At 45.8% G+C, this 17,690-nt stretch overlaps 1 protein-coding gene and 1 long non-coding RNA gene across 11 annotated transcripts in view; one reads left to right on the forward strand and one right to left on the reverse strand.

The window, feature by feature from the left end:
- Nucleotides 1–17,690, reverse strand: part of LOC143904244 (uncharacterized) — an 82,189-nt gene that overhangs the window by 38,962 nt on the left and 25,537 nt on the right. The gene's annotated exons all lie outside the window — the stretch shown is intronic.
- LOC143903845 (lachesin) overlaps nucleotides 11,040–17,690 on the forward strand; it is a 29,440-nt gene continuing 22,789 nt past the window's right edge. Inside the window, exon 1 of the mRNA XM_077417840.1 lies at nucleotides 11,040–11,736. Within this exon, the coding sequence (XP_077273966.1) occupies nucleotides 11,595–11,736 (142 nt within the window). The 5' untranslated portion in view covers nucleotides 11,040–11,594. The remainder of the gene's footprint in view (nucleotides 11,737–17,690) is intronic.

The raw sequence follows: 17,690 nt of genomic DNA on the forward strand, positions 1-17,690 counted from the left end.
ATACGTATTTCTCCCGGGGCCCGTGTTAAATGTGCGCGCACGACGTCAAGCGACGAAAAACTTCTCTCGTCGGCATAAGTAAAAATAAAAATATTTCATGTTCCGCGCGATGAGGTAACGGAAAGACACGGTTCGGCGATATCTAATAGACCGATGGTTTTTAATTTTCGCCGCCGCAAAATGAGATTCAGTTTCCGCTGGATTATATGTACATCTGTGAATAGCGTAAATTTCAATTTCTCTCTCTCTCTCTCTCTCTCTCTCTCTCTCTCTCTCTCTCTCTCTCTCTCTCTCTCTCTCTCTCTTCCGCCATAAAGCTACGCTAAATTCACCTGTGCAATGCGTTGCGTAAAAATCGAACTCTGATGTTCGCTCGCGTGTCGTCGCTACACGCATCGCTTCTTCAAATCCGTCCCGTTGCGTCCCGCCGTGCCGCGCGGCACTCGATTGATTGTGTTTAACGTCGTTAGAATCGAAATTTTCGTTCCCCGGGATTTTACAACCGCCGCGGTGTTTCACCGACCGCGTCGATAGACGAGATTCGCAGCAAGGTCACGCTAAAATCCCGCTCTCCAATTTTCATCTAAATTTTCCTTTCTTCCGGTCTCTCACGGCATTGTGATCACGAGTACACCGGAGAGAATGCGATCTTTTGTACGATTACGCGCGTCGTAACGACGATATTACGTGGAGAAAGGGTAGGACGGGGTACTTGCACAAGTATTCTCGCGCGCGCGCGCGCGCTCGCCGAGAGAAGAAAACCCGCATCGAGAGGAGAAGCTTCCGCGACGACAGGCTTTGCCTGTGTCGTCGTAAACAGCAAATTTTCTACTGCTTTTACGTCCGGATGGCTTCTTTGATGGCGACGCGAATACCGACGGCCATATAGCTTCGTTTGCGAGGTCGACCTTCCGTTACGGATCGGCAGCCGCGTGTCGACCTCGCGAGGTTTGTACCACTCGCGAGACTGTCCCGATCGATATTCGCGCAAGAATATACAGTAATGATAATAAAGCAGCAGGCAGCATATAAATTTTCGTCCAAAGAATCGTTGACCTAACATATTTGACGCTGGAGCCGTGGCCGTTTTACGATTTCCTACGAAAGCGATCAGATTTATAATTGTAACTAATTATTACAAACAAAACTCATTTCATTAATAAAATAAAAATGCTCCTCCAGAGCAAATTTCTTCATGGTTCTTTGCAGTTACATGAAAATAGTTTCCCTTTATTAAATGCATTTTGCTGCTGCAACAAAATTACCTATCTCAATGAAAGAATAAGAATCAATAACTTTTAGCGAAATAATTTGCAAATTTAACAAATAAAACTGACATTTTTAATAGTTTGCTGTTAGTACAATGTGACTAATTTACTACGACGGCAATAAAGAGTGCAATGTTTTTCCGCCTGTTATATGGATTCCCAGAATTGGAACGCGATCCTATGTTATATTTATCTCAAAGTGGTGCCGATCACCTGAATCTGCTCATCCGTGGAGTGAAAATGAAAAATGGCACTATAATAGTCGGCAGTCAGAATCGTCAAACCGAAAATGTAACGCGTGGTTAAGCTTATTGTCGAAAAAAAGTATGGTCAATTGCGACGAAACTACCGGTTTGTGTATATCTCTCTGTGAGACAGAAACTATAACATCGATACCTCGCGAATGTATACCGTTTTGTCGGAAACATCGAATATCCGATTATATTCGAGCACGCAACGTCGCGCGCGATATTTACCGGTCGCATAAAGACTGACAGATAACGTTGTTACTTGGAAAAGTAAGTTACTTCGGAAAATAAGCAGCGCGATGCGATCGAATCCGATCGTCACGGATCGGCGCGCGATCGGGATGTGGTTTTGCGATACTTATATTGTTTTATCGGAACGAGATATCGGAAACGTGGGACGGATACGTGTGTTGCATATGCAGGGATCGAAGATAGGAAACTATAGCGGAATTTGAGCGGTCGATATGTAAGACGACGCGTATACAGGAAAAGTGAATCATCCTAAATCTAGTAAAAGAATCGCCGCCGGCTGGATGAAAATGCGAGGCTGGTAGGCTCTGAAGCGCTTATTTGCTTACCGCATCTAGTAATATCTCTCGAAATTTCAACGATATTTACGACAAAATTCGCCAATCACGGAAGCTCTTATTAGAATTCGTATTAGAATTAAATCTAAAATGCACGTGTGCCCGTTGTTAATCGAGAAAATTATTCGCAAAAAAAAAAACAAAAAAAAAAGAGAAAAAGAAAACAGATGAACCGGATAAAGTCGGATACGTCGCTCGATTGTTAGATCTTTCGCTTTGAGGAATTGCTACCTGTGAGCCGAAGCGAGGAGAGCAAAAGTACCAGCAGAGCAGTCCCGAAATTCCGAGGCGGATTTTAACCGCGGCGCGAACAAGCTTTGAGACTGGAGGTCGGTAGGGTCGATCGATCCGCCCCGTCTTGTCGATAAATCGAGGAATTGAACTCATTTTCGTGCGGGCGACCGGGGAAAACTAACCCTCCCCCGCAGCGATCAGCCTCTTTTCGCTGTCGATAGCGGCGGCAGCGAGAGCGGAGAAAAGACTTAGGAAGACCTTAAAGCCCGTTTCGATCCTTAAGAAGGTGCAGGGGCTCCGTTCTTTTTGCGTGCGCTGTGCTTTTTTTCTAAAAATTCAGCTGATATATCTGAGACGAGAAATGTAAGTTGCTTCTCGACGCCCACTTACATTTCTCGTCTTAATACTTAAATATACGAGTTAAATACACGAGTTTGACATGTACGATGTTCTTTATATATTAAATGCCGTAATTGTTACGAACGATAGAAGCGATCACAGTCCGATTTTAACAGCTGCACGTAACGAGAACATAAACTTAACGAAAAAGAACTTTGGACGACCAGTATCAACGCGCTGTTTTCATTAAAAGTACGGGCATAAGAAGAGATTGAAAGACGCGCCGCGACGCATCGGAAAGTCAAGAAGTGCTGAGAGAATAGTTTAGAGGCCAATTACTATTGGAATTTTTACGGGCGATTTAACATTGTTCGCTTTCGTTCTACGGCGAGTTTTCGCGGTGCTCTCTTCACGGTCAATGACCGAAAAAGGGAAGAAAATGGCGGAGAAAATGAACGAAAGAGAGAGAGAAAGAGAAAAAAAGAGAAAAAAAGCGTGGTAAGCTACAGAAAGCGAGACAAAAATTAGCTCGAAATTAGCTCGGAAAGGTCGTATCTCGTTATTTCTATAAGAACTCTCGTCGTGAGATTTAGGGGACTTATTGCGCGCGAAAGAAACGAGGGTAGCGAGAGGGAGGGTTACGCGGTGAAACGTGTGTGCGTGGGTATCGTGCATGGAAAAATTTTTATTAAGTACAACGCCCGTCAGTCGCTTCGTTTGACGCAGCGCGAAATAATGCTGGAACCATTGGAGATACTTTGTTCGCCGATTAACCCGGACGCGCGGTGAACGTTTACGAGCCTTTATGTATGCACTTACGAGAAGAATAAGATCGCGCGCGGGTATGAAAAACGCGAGCGCGGGAGCATCGTGACAATCGCGTGGTGAATGTTTCATGAGAAATAGGGATCAAGCTCTGGCATAATATAATGTAAACGTAACTCGGATGGATAAGAAGATACATCAGAGATATAGCGGGACAAGAAGAAATTAGCCTCGGTCTCCCTGAGACTCTGGAGGAGACGTGGATATTTCTATATGCGGGTTTTCTCGTCCCTCCGTAGAGCGCGTTCCCGGGAACGGGTATAACTTCGCCCGAAGCGAAAAACGACGCACGCCAGTAGTAAGTCGCGACTTATTCACCTGGTGAAAAAAAAAATGCGGGCTTGCTCGATACTTGAAAATACAATGGGGAGAAAATAGAACACGAGCGCGAGGGGGATCGATTTGCGAAGAGTCGGTATTAACCTTTTCAGCGTTTGGGCTTTATGCTGAGGTTGTGGAAAATCGTGAATTTAATATCTCGTGTAAGAAGATGATATTGAAGTGCAATTCTGCGTAACCGAAACAGTCCGCAGTGAATTTATGATCTCTCTGGTCAATGACGAATTTTCATTTAGTGCGCTTTCGCGCTTCTTCTCCCGCGCTCTTACACGAGGAGAGACGTTGAAATACTCCGAGATTATTTTCTGACGGTAAAATCGATAGATACCTATGCACTCTTTGTGTCTACTTTAGAGCTAAAAATATGCGGAATATTTAAAGGATGTGTACGTAATACGCGCGTAATAATGTACAGATTGAAGTTCTTCAAGTCTTTTGATTCTGATCCACCGTGCAATCTCTTATTAGAGGATTTTAGACAGGATGTTCACGAGGTTACAGCCCGAGAGAATGAGCAGATCGCTCGAGAGCTCGCTTCCTTATGCCGAGACCCGAGAAATTCTACGAGATGGAATGCGAGTGGAGGAAATGTCGTATAACAGAAATGTAATGGATAATTTAAGACGCGAGTAAACGCGAGACGAATAAAAACGAACGCGAATCAAGAGAATCCAGCGTTGAAATTGTCTCCGGGAAGAATACCGCGATTAAGTCCAGTCCGGATTCGGAATATCCTTATTGCTTTTAATATACGGTTCTCTGAGACGAGATTACTCTAAGAACACACGGTAGGATTTTTATAACGCGACCGCGAATATTTTTATCGTAACGCGGTTATACGCTCGATGTTGAAAGTCAAAAGGGATTTGTAACATTGACGGAGAGAGGTGAATGAATAGCTGACGAATCGATAGTTTTCATGAATACCGGACGTTATATATAGGGATTCTTCCTGCTCCTCTCCTCGTGGGATAATTTAAAAGTTTGTAATGAGAGCCGTCATTCCACATTGCAATTCTCGAGTGTATTTCCGAACCGAAACTTGTCACGAAACTTCGCGCACTGCGTATACGATACATATGTCTGATTTTATATATTTTCGTTTTAATTTACTTTATTGCACGCGTAATGTGACAGAGACGTTATTCGAAAAATACACGATATACGCGACGTCGAATTTTTTTTCCACGGGCGGCGATTAATGCGCAAAAACGATTAACGGTTTTCACATAACGGAATTATTATATCATACGTAGTAAAGAGTGGGTGCATCGCGTAATGGAATTATGCGAAAAATAGAAATCGACGCGGCCATTGTATCGGCCATTCCCGTCGTTTTATGCCCAACCGCGCGATTTTTTTGCGCGCTGTCGCGCCTCCGTGCTCTCGTATATTCACGTAATTCTCTTTTTCTCGCGTTATGGCGCCCTACTCGCACGGATCCATTAAACTATACGCGGAATCGAATATCTCGCGTCGTTTATGCATCGCCTTCTCACGTATTCCCAGTGTCTCGTAATCGTAACACGTTTATCGAGCGGATACGGATGGGGCAACACGCCCGAAGTGACAATGCGGTGGACTCGAAACGACTTGAATTTTAAAGGATACGCCCCCGCGGGTACCTCACCGCAAAAGAACTCTTTCCCTTTCGCGGGGGGTTGTCGAGAAGACCCGCTCGCACAGTGACTTCCAATCTTCGATTTACAAACGCGACCTGACCGCTTTTCTAGTCTCCGGCTCCTCCTTTCCGCCGTCCGTACGTTCTCTTTCGTATACAGACAGAGATTCTTCGTCTATTTGAACGAGATCCGATTATCCGAGTATAATAATCCTCTGGGTCTTAAAGTTGCAACCGACACGCTTGAGAAGTTTGGAGATCCTCGTTCTACGCCGATTGTTTCTCGCCGAATCGCTCGACAAAGTGTAATATAACGTACGAGAGTCCAAATCTCGTTCAAAAAGTAAAGTATAGTTTACGGTAGGAGATGAGAGAATCTTTATTAGTATTTGACGAGGACTCACACAACCGTTTGAAGATTATTAACGACAATTAAGTGAAAAATAATCAGTTTTATTCCAATGTTCATTACGTGCAAAAGATAGCTTCTTTATACCTCTCTCTTTCTCTCTTTCTATTTTATTTTCAAAACGTCCCACAATGTTTGACGCACAGAGGATCGTAAACGGAGCGCGTAATTACGCGCAATGCCGAGGATCGACTATGCGACCTACGTCGGCTATGGAAGCCACGTCTATCCGTTGTCCCCGAGACCAGCCAGGATTCGATCAGAGCTTAAGTGGATTATAAACGACGTACTTGCAAATCAGTTCTGCCCGCCAATAATTAACTATCGGCAAGGAGTTCGCTTTAAGCCGTATATACACCACACTCCACGTATACTTCCCTGCTTGCTTACGCAAATCTCGTTTTCGTTTCATGGCGCGCGCGAGGTCGCGCGAACGTTAATTAGCCGATCTTTTTTTTTCGGCGACTATGTACAGCAGCCCGAGCACACGGCTCTCTCGCGCAACCGCCGCCGGTCGATAATTATCAGCTGCAGAGACACGCAACGTTTCTATTATCTTTTTCGGAGTGTCATTACCGTTTCCAATTAGACGCACAAACGCACGCGCATTCACGCACGCGAGAGAAATAAAAAAAAAAAAAAAGATTTACGTTCACCTTTTTCCCCGTATTAACTCTCTCCTATGTACGCGGCAACGGTTATGCGGAGCGTGGTATCATTTGTAACGTCACACGTAACGTTAACGAACTTTTTTCCGCGTCCGCTATTTGAAGTCAAACCCAGGAATCCTTTGTGAAATCAGCGGCCACGGGTCACGGCCTACTCGGGCACTCATTAACACCGCTGTGCAAAATGTATTAATCATTTGGCGCTTTCGCGGCTATTACGGAAAATGTGTCGAGCATATACTCCAAATCTCATATCCAAACATAGATTAACAACCAACTTTGCAGAAACTTCCACAACCGCCTCAATTTCTATGTTTGGGAAGTCACACACCGGGCGTCTTATGAATTATTAATATTATCTCCCTGCGATGTGCTGGCAAACTTGCCTCCCTTCTTTTTGATACGGTATACGATTACGTCTCGTTTTGTATCGTATTTCAGAGATCCGGCATCCGGCGAGATTACAGACCGTTCTCCGAAAGTTTGAATAACGAGGAGAAATTAATTAAGAAAGAAAATACGCTTAGATGCCCGATCGTATCTTGGGCAAGAACTTGGGCCGCCGAATTAACTTTTATCCCCCGTTTTTGCAAGCTGTTTTTGTAACGTAACCGTAAGGTAAGCTCTGTATCCGTTCTATATTGTACAAAAAGTTTCGAAATACATAGAATACATGGAAAGTTATTTCAGAACATTTTACAAGATCTAAAACGTAATATCGACTTCGAACATTGTTATATTCGTACCTTTTAATATAGATCGTTAAAATACTACGTATGTCTCACGAACGAGATATTTTCTTCGCGTGCGTCAAATCGGCCAGCTGGTCTTTGACATCAGTCATAAACGAAACGTTTTCGGCGCGAACGCGGGTTAATCAGGTCGATTCACCCGTGGTGCGTGACGCCCACGATTAATTTGAAGTCAAACATTTGAATTGCTTTCGCACGTTGCGGCGGCTTCATCTGGTTAATTATATGCTCGAAATATCGCTTGAATATATACAATCGCTTTCGTGCAACGGCTAAATAGGTGCGACCGCGTTGCCGCCAGGAGTACAACGGAAACGTTTATCACATAAACGTGTATAACCCAAAACCACTTTCCTCCGTGCGCACGAAATGTTCCGCTGCGCTTCCTCTTTTTTTCCCCCCTAATATTTTACAGAAATATTCGTGCGCGATTCGAGATACAATATTAGGAGAAACATGCTTTGAGCGTGTTCGAACGCGTGGCTTTATACCTCTTGTGGCGGCCTAATACAACAGGTATTACGTTTATATCCCGTAAGCTTATTAACGTTTTCCGTTCGACCTTCCCTAGCGCGCCTATTTTATTCGAGTCGCGTGATGTTTCCCTCGCAAAACTCTACGCTTGGCACTAAAATAAGCATAAATCATAAAACCCGATGCTTTAATCCCGGCTTATCAGATTATTTTTTTGTTCCGGTGTTTTACGATACGGCACGTTAATAAATTTATTTGTAAATATGTAACGGAGGGGCAATACTATATAGGTAGAGGAGCTTAATCTAAGATCATTAAAAGTTAATCAGCGCGGAAGGCGACCCCTCGCAAGTTAGGAGTTAACGATGGGTTCGTCGTAATTTCGGAACAATCACTGGCATCTCTCTACGGCCTTAATACTCTCCCGCCCCCTCCCTTCAGTCAGTCGTCTTAGCGGAAAGCTCGACGACTATTGCTCTATTGTAACAGACCTCGTTAACACCGATCATCCGAGACTGATGATCCGAGATATAAACTTCGCCGTTGCACGTTACAGAACGCGATGGGTATATTTAAAGACCCGGCATGCGCGGCGCCGCGGCAGTGCAAACAGTCGTCATTTCGGAACGCTCCCCCGCACGCGTGCCTAGCCTAATATATGAGATCATTAATATACGTTATATATCGACGAAACACGTTTATTCGTGAGTAATAATGCGCGATACGAGTCACCTGCCCGCGCGATTAATTAGGGCTACATTACGCCGCCGATTAATCGTCACGAACGCCCAAGTTACGTCGCGATTAATTAACGCACATTAAAATCTCCGATGGCTCGGTGCGTCGTTTGCTCTGCTTGGCCGGGATTTCGGGAACTGGGGATCGTCGGGGAAGTCGCGATCGCGTCGAAATTCGCGTCCCAAAAATTGACGCGTCGCTCGTAACGGAGACATGACAAAAACAGCTTTGTCTATAAACAAAATCAATATATCGAGCCCGCGCGCGCAACGCATCTCCATTGAGATTTTGGAAATATGACGGGCCTCTCGTGATAAAACGCCGCGACAAATATTGACATTTCGACACTCCGATTTGTCCTCCGAGGTGGAGATTCGGGTCGAATCTCAAAGTCAATTACTCCCCCGGGCTTCCCTTCCCCACCATCCCACTTTTTTTCTCCCGTTCGTTCGCGACATGTTCGCAGACGTTCGGATCTGCTAACGACGCGCCGGAGATCGTACCTCGTAATTTCAGGACAATCACTTCCATCGTTTTAAATTCCGCCCTCCCGTATATTCTCATAGCGTCAGCTCAGATCTGCCTCGACCACCCTCCTCCGCTACTATCGTCTTCGCTCTTCGCTCTTTGCTAACAGCAGCGGATTCGGTTGTAGATCGTTGTTAGTGGGCCGTGATCTCCTTGGAATATGCGCCTAGTCCTCGCGCGCGGGCTGCAGCTCTCGCGATTCGCTATCACGGACAAACCACGCCGGATAAAGCTGGATAATCCGAGGGAGATCGAACGAAATGGGATACAGGATAAATAAATGGAATAATTTGACGGCCGGTGAAAAGCATCGACCATCTTGGCCATCAGTTTCAGTTGCGATCATTTTCCAATGCTATTTGGTTCGATGGAACAAAAAATGCAGCGCCATCCCATATACATATATTTTTTATTTATCTGATATTTTCTTTCTATCGCCATGGATAAATAAAAACTTTTGGGGAAAAATTTATTGTATACAACTGTTGTTTGTAATTTACTTGATAAAGAATTATAGTTTTTTTTTTCCAGAATTACAGTTATATATTCTCCGTCGTTGGATTACATATGGGTCACCACAAAGACCTGTATTTTCAGTTTTCAAAAATAAAAGTAGTGACATGTACGGCATTCTATTCGAAACAAAATTTCATTACTGGCGATCGCGGAATTTCGTCAGAATTTTCGTATTTTTTTTTCCGGCCAAACATGGAAATAAGATTAAAATTATTTTTGTCGCGCTTACATTTTTGTTTGTCGTTTCTGCATGCAGATTTAGTTCGCAACATTCGCCATGGTATACGACACGCGTAAAATATTGGTTTAAAATGGACAGATGTTTGCGAATATTTCCATTAAACTCGAAACATATTATAACGAATCGGTATATAAACGCCGCGTCGCAACTGTTTTTACCGGTCCCAAGTTCATTTTTTGTCTTCTTATGTTGCTAGCTTAAAATTACTCCCGCGGGGGTAGAGCATGCTCCGTTACACGGAGGAAATTTATTTCGTATTCTAAAAAAGTAATATCCATCGCGGGGATTTATATATCGTGCCATTGGTAACGTACATACAAAGTTGTTTCTTTATTACCCGCGACAGAATTACGGCTGATCGCCGTGGGAGTCATTTTTTTTCCAAGGGATAGACACTCGGCGCGATCAGCACGTAAGAGATAAAATGAATTAGGTAGCGTTTAATCCACCGAAAGTATTATTCGGCGACCATACGCCGGTCGCGTGGTTATCGTAACTCGCAATTCCGGGGACAATATCTGGAATTAAGCGGTGTCCCGGGCGAAGACAACGCCGAGAGATACTCGGCAGGTGCAGTCCGGCACCATTCCCCCGAACAACGATTGCACGCCGGCTAAATACCCGCGAAACGATCCGCGATTGTCATCTTTATAAAGTCATCGACGATCGTCACAGAGCTTCCCCATTAGTGCCAGCTTGGACGAAGCTGGCTAAACCCCGTGAGACGCGAGCGTTCCGGAGCGAGCGAGCATCAGGATGGTCCGTGGAAAGAAATTCGGGACCCGAGTAGGGGCCGAGTTGTCGAAAGAGCAAGAGAAAAAGAAAGGAGGAAAGGCGGGAGGTCGCGGGAGCTGCACCACCGCGTAGAAGGGTCTCTCCCGCGCGAAGGGCTACCGACAAGGAGGAGAGAACAGCCGGTGAGCCGAGGAAAGAGACAGAGGGAAGAGAGATTCGCCAAGGTACGAGGAAGCGGCAGAAGCAGAGGTAGAGGCAGAGGCAGCAGCAGTGGTAGCGGCAGTGCCCGGGCATCAGGGCACGGTCACGAGGGCGCAAGCGCTGCTAGACCGTTCCTGGTGCGGGCTGCACAACGAAGAGGGGAGAACAGACAGAGAGAGAGAGAGAGAGAGAGAGAGAGAGAGAGAGAAGGAAAGAGAGTATTGGAGGGTGCCCGTAGTAGGAAGTTTATCGGCGACGAGTCGCGGGACGGGACGCAAAGTCCGGGTGCTTGCGCGGCGGGGGACGGGGGTGGTGGAGGCACGAGCGTACTCCGTACTCCGAGGGTTTCCAGGCAGCAGTCTACGGCCCGGGACAGAGGGACCAGGACCAGCCTCGGGAGAAGGGGAACGAGGTCTCGTCGTGGATCCTCTCCTACGTACCGGAGTGTCTCTCCTTCGCGTACTCTCTCCCTCGGTTTTTCTCTCTTTGTCTCTCTTTTCCTTCCTCTATCTCTCTCTCCCCCTTTCATTCTCAACGTACAGTTCTCTCTTCGCGAGCGGCGTGTTCGTGACCTTGAGCCACCGTGCCGATGCGTGCCGTGCGGTTCTACCGGCGTGTCACGGTCCGCGACGGTGCCGTCGGCACCAGGACGGTGTCCCGCGGTACGCGCACGAACGCACGGAGATGAGCGGAGGCGCTCGGCCGGGAGCTGCACGGAGCACGTGCCAGGCGCGCAGAAGGCGCTCCAGGCGACACCAGGTACGCTAATCGTGGACCAATCGCGTGGGAAGAGCAAGATCGCGGGTGATATAGGACATTGCACCCGGGAGAAGCGCGATCGGAGATCGCGCGAGTGCGCCGAGAAACAGGAATGACGCTGCAGGCCCGCGGCGGCGGTGCGAATGCCGCGCGTACCAGGACGGTCCCGATCCTCGCAGCCCTGGCACCGCTCCTCATATTCATCGGCATCGACGGCGTCGTGCACGGAGTCGCGCGTTCCGCGTTTCCTCAAGGTAAATTTTCATCTCGAAAGGGACACTCGGCGATCATTTCGCGGCTCGTTTAACGCGAGGGGAAAAACTCGCGCGTGCCTTGCGTAAGCGTTAAGCGATCGCTGTGTCGTCTCCGCTTGCACAACTTGCCTTTATATTTATTTTACGTTGCTTGGGGGTTACTCTCGAGTAGTGGAAGGTAACGAATCTTGACGGAAAGTAAAGAGAAATCCTGGGGCGGCGTGTAAAAGTCGTATATATACAGACGCGCGCCGCGCGCGTTTCATTGGATTCCCCGTTTCCGCGAGAGAGAGTTTCGACGATTGAAAGAACTCGCAATAGCAAGTTGCGCGCGCGTGGCCGACGCTATGAATTTGAAACGTTGTTTCTCCACACCATTTCTACTCCAACTTTCGAACACAAATGGAAGTAGACAAGGTTTCGCGCAAAAGGTTTTTCGAGATGAATTTTATTGCCGTTTGCTCGCTTGGATTCCGCTACCTTTCCTTTCATCTCTCCGTTGACTTCACGCGCATTTTCGTCTCACGGAAGAAAAGCTGCCTCGACGGCAACGGCATCGCCCGCGCTCTCCTCGTTTCATCGAAGTAAACCTCGTTTCGTCCGCTCCATCGCTCCCGCTTCTATCCTTTCCGTTCATATCCGTTGTCTCGCTCGCGACTTCTCGAAGAGTTTTCGGGAAACGAAAATCCCGAACTCGATCTGAGGAATGTTGCAACGCCGGAGAATATATACATATATATAGCGGAACTGCTTTTTTCATCCGCGCGTCTCCCTGCTAAAATCATGGCCACAAACCACGTGACACGTCTATACGCGCACGATTACAGAAATTGTGGAAAATTCTCTTCCATCGCGGTTTCCGCGTAATTCGTCACGATCATTTTGTCAACGAAGATATTTCTTTTATTCCCTGCTTACACGGTTCCAGAACCGTTCCGGAAACGATTTAATCTGATAAGATTGTGCGTGACCAAATGACGATAATATTTATCGAACAGAAGGGAAAAGGGGGAGGGGGTTAATAAAAACATTTTCGAACACCGCACTTGTAACGAAAGAGTCAAACTGCCATTATTTAATAACACGCTCAGCGAGAATCATGATTTTAATTGGGGATAACGTGAATATCTTGAATAGCGAGTTTATCGCAATATCCGATATCCCGCGATGGTTTATCAAGAGATCGGTCGAGGTTCGAACTCGCAAAGCACGATTGAATTCGCAAAGTTGCTTGCTCATGCTTATTTCCGATCTTCATTCACAGATATGCGTATACGTTCCCAATAATTCCCAGCTCCCCGTTTCGCTGCCTAAGCTGCTTTCAAAAATTGCTTGTTTGTTTCTGAATGTGTAACGATTTTCTTTCTTTTTTTTTTATTTTTTTATTTTTTAGATACCTTGACACTTCCCGCTCAATTTAGTTTACCACCGAGCAGAATGTCCAAAACGGATCAAAACGTTTGACGATCATTATAGAAGCAATCATACACATCGGCATAAATATTCATTAGCTAATCAATCAACACAATGCGTCGAACTTGTATGAATTTCAATGAGGCCGATCCGATTCCTTCAACGTCGAAGCGACGTTAATCACCGACATAGGTCATCCGGCAGTCGCGCTTTTAATGGTAGTTTGGATAAGCAAATTCGTTGTTGGACGGAGTTATTACGAGGAGCGACGCGTCGTAAGGGATTTTGTTCAAAGATTTGCATCGATTTGCTTGCCGGTGGAACTTAGGGAATTAATCAGAATTAATTGCGCGGCGTATAGCTTTAACCGCGGGGGCGAAGTCGTTAAGTCTACCGCGTAAGTAGCTCTCGCGGTAAAGGTCGCTTTCCGAAGGTCATTTTGGGAACCTTCTCCCCCCCCCTTTCTCTCTTTCTTTGTTAAACACTCTTCGAGCACACGCCTCGCATGTTGGCGTTACGCGCACGACGTTTCCCCCGCATGTTCTACGTTTTCCGTATCACGCGTGTATGTACACGGTGTGGCTGAGTTATAGGAATGAAGTGTGCGCGCGGTAACACGTATCGACAGGGGCAAAATGCGAAAATCAATTTTTGACGGGTCATCAGTTAACGTCTATCGCGGGATGCGCGACAGTTCCTCGATGGTTTCGCAGGCGAAATCGAGCAAACGCGATTCGTCTCCTTTCCTTTCTCTCTCTCTCGCCCGCTTCTTATTCTATTCCCGCAGCTGTTTGGCGCTTATATACGTTAGGAAGGAATTGAGCTTATGGCAGATCGCTTGATCGTTTTGCTCCATTAAATTAGGCCGTTTGTGTGCGCGCATCGTTGCTCGATGCAGACACATAGTGTAGAATTGTGCATGTCGTGCGCGATATTGCGTTAGCGGATAGTATGTAGGTATATGTTAACCGTAATAAGTTTGAGGTGAGCGTATAGTGCAAACGTTTACGGCGCATATATCACCTCGGGTACATAGGTGCGCGAATGCGCAAAATACAATGCGTACGTACCTATCTGCGGATGCAATGTGGAATGGCCTTTTCGTTATATAAAACCGTTAATGTGTATGGCAGACGAGTAACGACGTTTGCATTGTTACTGGGCCGCGCGCGAACGGCAAAATCCTAGCGCGAGATTTGTCAAAATTCCAAACACGCTCGTTAGCGTCAGCGGGACATCGAGTGCCAAAGAAGAGAGAGATGGCGGGGGACTGAAAAACGACGACGACGACGCCGCCGCCGCCGCCGCCGTTGTCGTTTAAATTAAATGAAAATCTAACCGGGAGGAGAATCAACTTAACGAACCGTTTAAACGCGTAAGGTCAATCTTTACACGAAAAGAAAAATCCGAAATGTAACTCCCTCGAGAGATGATCGTTCGACTCTTCGCCCGTTTAACCTTCTCTCCCGCCGGCAAAAAGTCATTCTCTGTGGCTGCACTTTTTATCGGAATACGACGTACCATGTGGCTAGTGCTAACTACATCTTACGGAGCACTCCGAGCACTCATCTTCCACCACCTTTTTTCGCGTGTCCTAATGCACCGGTGACAAGTGTCGGCAATAATTTCTCTTTTTCTCGTCCTCCCTCTCTTTTTAATGTATATTTAGTTAATTATCAATTTTCATATTATCCTGTATTTAGAAAAGTAATAGGATCGTGAGTATTTAAAAAAAAAATTATTCGTTCATATACACTTTGTCAATACATTTCAATTACGGGCTTAAAAATGACGAAAAATATGCAAGTTTTCATTTAATTTTCGGGTTATTGCCGATGAAATGAATTGAGTTTTTAGCGTGCCGATCGATCGTCGTGTAACGCGAACGTTATGTATGAGAAGTGCTCCATTTGATATCTTCGGTTTACTTTTACCATCACATTTCAAACATTATCATATCGTTAACGAAAATATGCATTTAGCGGACATATCAACCGTGAGAGAAAGATTAACGATATTTATATATATAACTCAATGCAATTTTGTGTCGCATAAATAATGATCGCCAATATCTTTCGGTTAAAGAGAGAAGCGACAATTTCACCGCGTCACGTCACTTCGCTTGATAAATTAATGCTATTGTTAGCCTACATGATTCGTAATCAAATTGTGCACTCCATTATATGTTAATAACGCGTAATTACTTGAGTATATTATGTTAATAATATGTAATTACTTGAGTTAATTCACGAAACAGGAAATTAAAAAAATTAATTATTTTAATATAATTTGAAAGAGTGTCAAGCGAAAAGAAGTGAAGCAAGAGGGAAAAGAAGAAAGAGAGATAGAGAGAAAAAGATGTGCGAAAAATATTATATTTGATTAAACATGCAAAATAACAGAGAGAAGAAAAGAAAATTTCTGATACCGCCGGATGTCGAATTATTAACGTGAATACACCAAAAAATGTTTCGCATCTTGATGTTATGCGCTTTCTTTAAAAATATGCGAACCGCGATTTGCTCGGAGTCGGAGTTGAAACATTTGTGGAATGTGCCATCCGACTATTTGATTAGAAAAATTTTTTTGACTCGCAGAATGGGGCTCCCGCAAACCTCGTTGGCTGAATTTCATTCATGGCGCACGCAGGCACTCACACGCGACTTGACGCTCGGTGCGGCCGCGCGCGCGCCGCCGCCACCGCGCCGCGTTCTTTTTTCCGCACAGACGTCGCCTTTTGATATACGGGAAAACTTTTTCGTCGTGTACCCGCGGCTTTTACGCGGTGCCTCACGTGCGCTTTAGCGGACATTTTAAGCGCCAGCGAGCGAGGGGGTGAGCACGTAGATTCTTTATCTCTCTCCGGGTTCGTAGGACGGGGGAATTTTCAGCGGCGGAATCCGAAATAACGTACGAGCGAGTTGGTCAAAGTCAAAGGGAGGGTAACGGCTGGGAAGCGTATACATTCGCGCGTATCGATCGTCTTATTAAAACACGGAACGTCTCGGTGTTATAAGGGGGAAGGGGGCATAGCTTCTATTTTGAAATTATGTCCCCGGAGGAGAGAGAGAAACTCCGATACCGCGGAGCCGGTCGCCGGATAGATACGGGGGAGTCGGCGCGCGCGCGAGCGAGCGCGCGCAGGAAATGGAGATACGACCTAGGAAATCGCGCGGAGCACGACCTACTTCGAGAAACAGCCGGAATTCAGGATTCCGTTATTAAGAAAACTTCGACGCCCGTCGTCGTCGTCGTCCCGGTATGAATTTTGCAACCGCTGGAACACGAACCGGCGGAACTGGCGTAAGGCAACTGCCAGATCTATTTCCGTCGGCGGCGCGCATCGTCCGCCCCCGTCCCCGGCACTGCTCGATCGATCGATTATTTTTCCCTTATGCCAAACGAGCGAGATAATTATAGTCTTGATATATTGGCATACCCCGAAATACACGAATATATTTTTTTCCGACCTGATTTTGGTTGACCCGCAACCCCGAAATATTTACTTAAACGATGGTATTTTCGCTATATTTTCGCGCGAGACAAATTACGAAATTGTCCGTACATGTATCTCGTATACGTGTAAAGGTAAAGTACACCTTAGACAAACAGTATTGCCGAAAATAACCCATTATACGGAAAGTTGAAACTGTCAGAAATGGCAAAAAGAACCGCTCGTTGAACGCAAAAGCCAGACCTAGTTGCAGTACGATTTAAATAATACACGGCTGTTGATAAATTTATTATATTCCAGGATGAGAATAATTAATGGTACGCCACTGTAGAAACATACGCGAAACGTTAATTAGCTATACCACGCTCTCCGTGGATCTCGTATACAAAATGCAAAATAATAACGATGAAACGCGCAACGCCGCCGCGCGACGGGAAGAGGGATATAAAACGTTACAATATTATTATCGTTCGATGAAAACTCTCCGAATGCGCGTCGCGCTGCTCAATTGCATTGATAAAAACGGAACGTTTACGACGCTGATTAGCCGCTCCGACAGAGTGGATGATCATAATCGGATTTGGCAAATAAGGATGCGCCGAATAATCTATTTCAAATGTTTGAAACACGCATGTGGCATATTTCCCACCCGTGGGAAAGACGGGCCGTAGTAATTACGTGTCGCGCTGTAAACACGCATACGCGGAATTTTATTGCAGTAGAAGTTACGGTAATTACTGTTTATTTGAATGTCCAATTATGCCCGCGTGTTCGATAATGTCGACGGGCAGAGAGCGGTGAAATAAAGGACAATTACCGTTATCTCCGGTCGGGTTCTTGTCGCTTTGCATGTAAATTGAACGGCGTGTTATTTCTCTCGTATATCGTATAATCAAAGATGCGTATCCTTATGCGCATCCACGTATCGGAGCGCGATACGTAACGCGTGCGCCCGCGGCAAATTTATCGCGGTCGCGCACGAAGATTTATCGGCGAAAGAAATAATTTTCCACCTGTCGTTTCGCGCGGTGAGCGATATTTGCTCAAATTCGGAAAGTTTATTCCCGAGTTGATGTCGCGGGCGTAC

Source organism: Temnothorax americanus, unplaced genomic scaffold, assembly GCF_048541705.1.
Source record: "Temnothorax americanus isolate GAGA-0224 unplaced genomic scaffold, ASM4854170v1 Scaffold5, whole genome shotgun sequence".
In the NCBI taxonomy this organism is placed as follows: domain Eukaryota; kingdom Metazoa; phylum Arthropoda; class Insecta; order Hymenoptera; family Formicidae; genus Temnothorax; species Temnothorax americanus.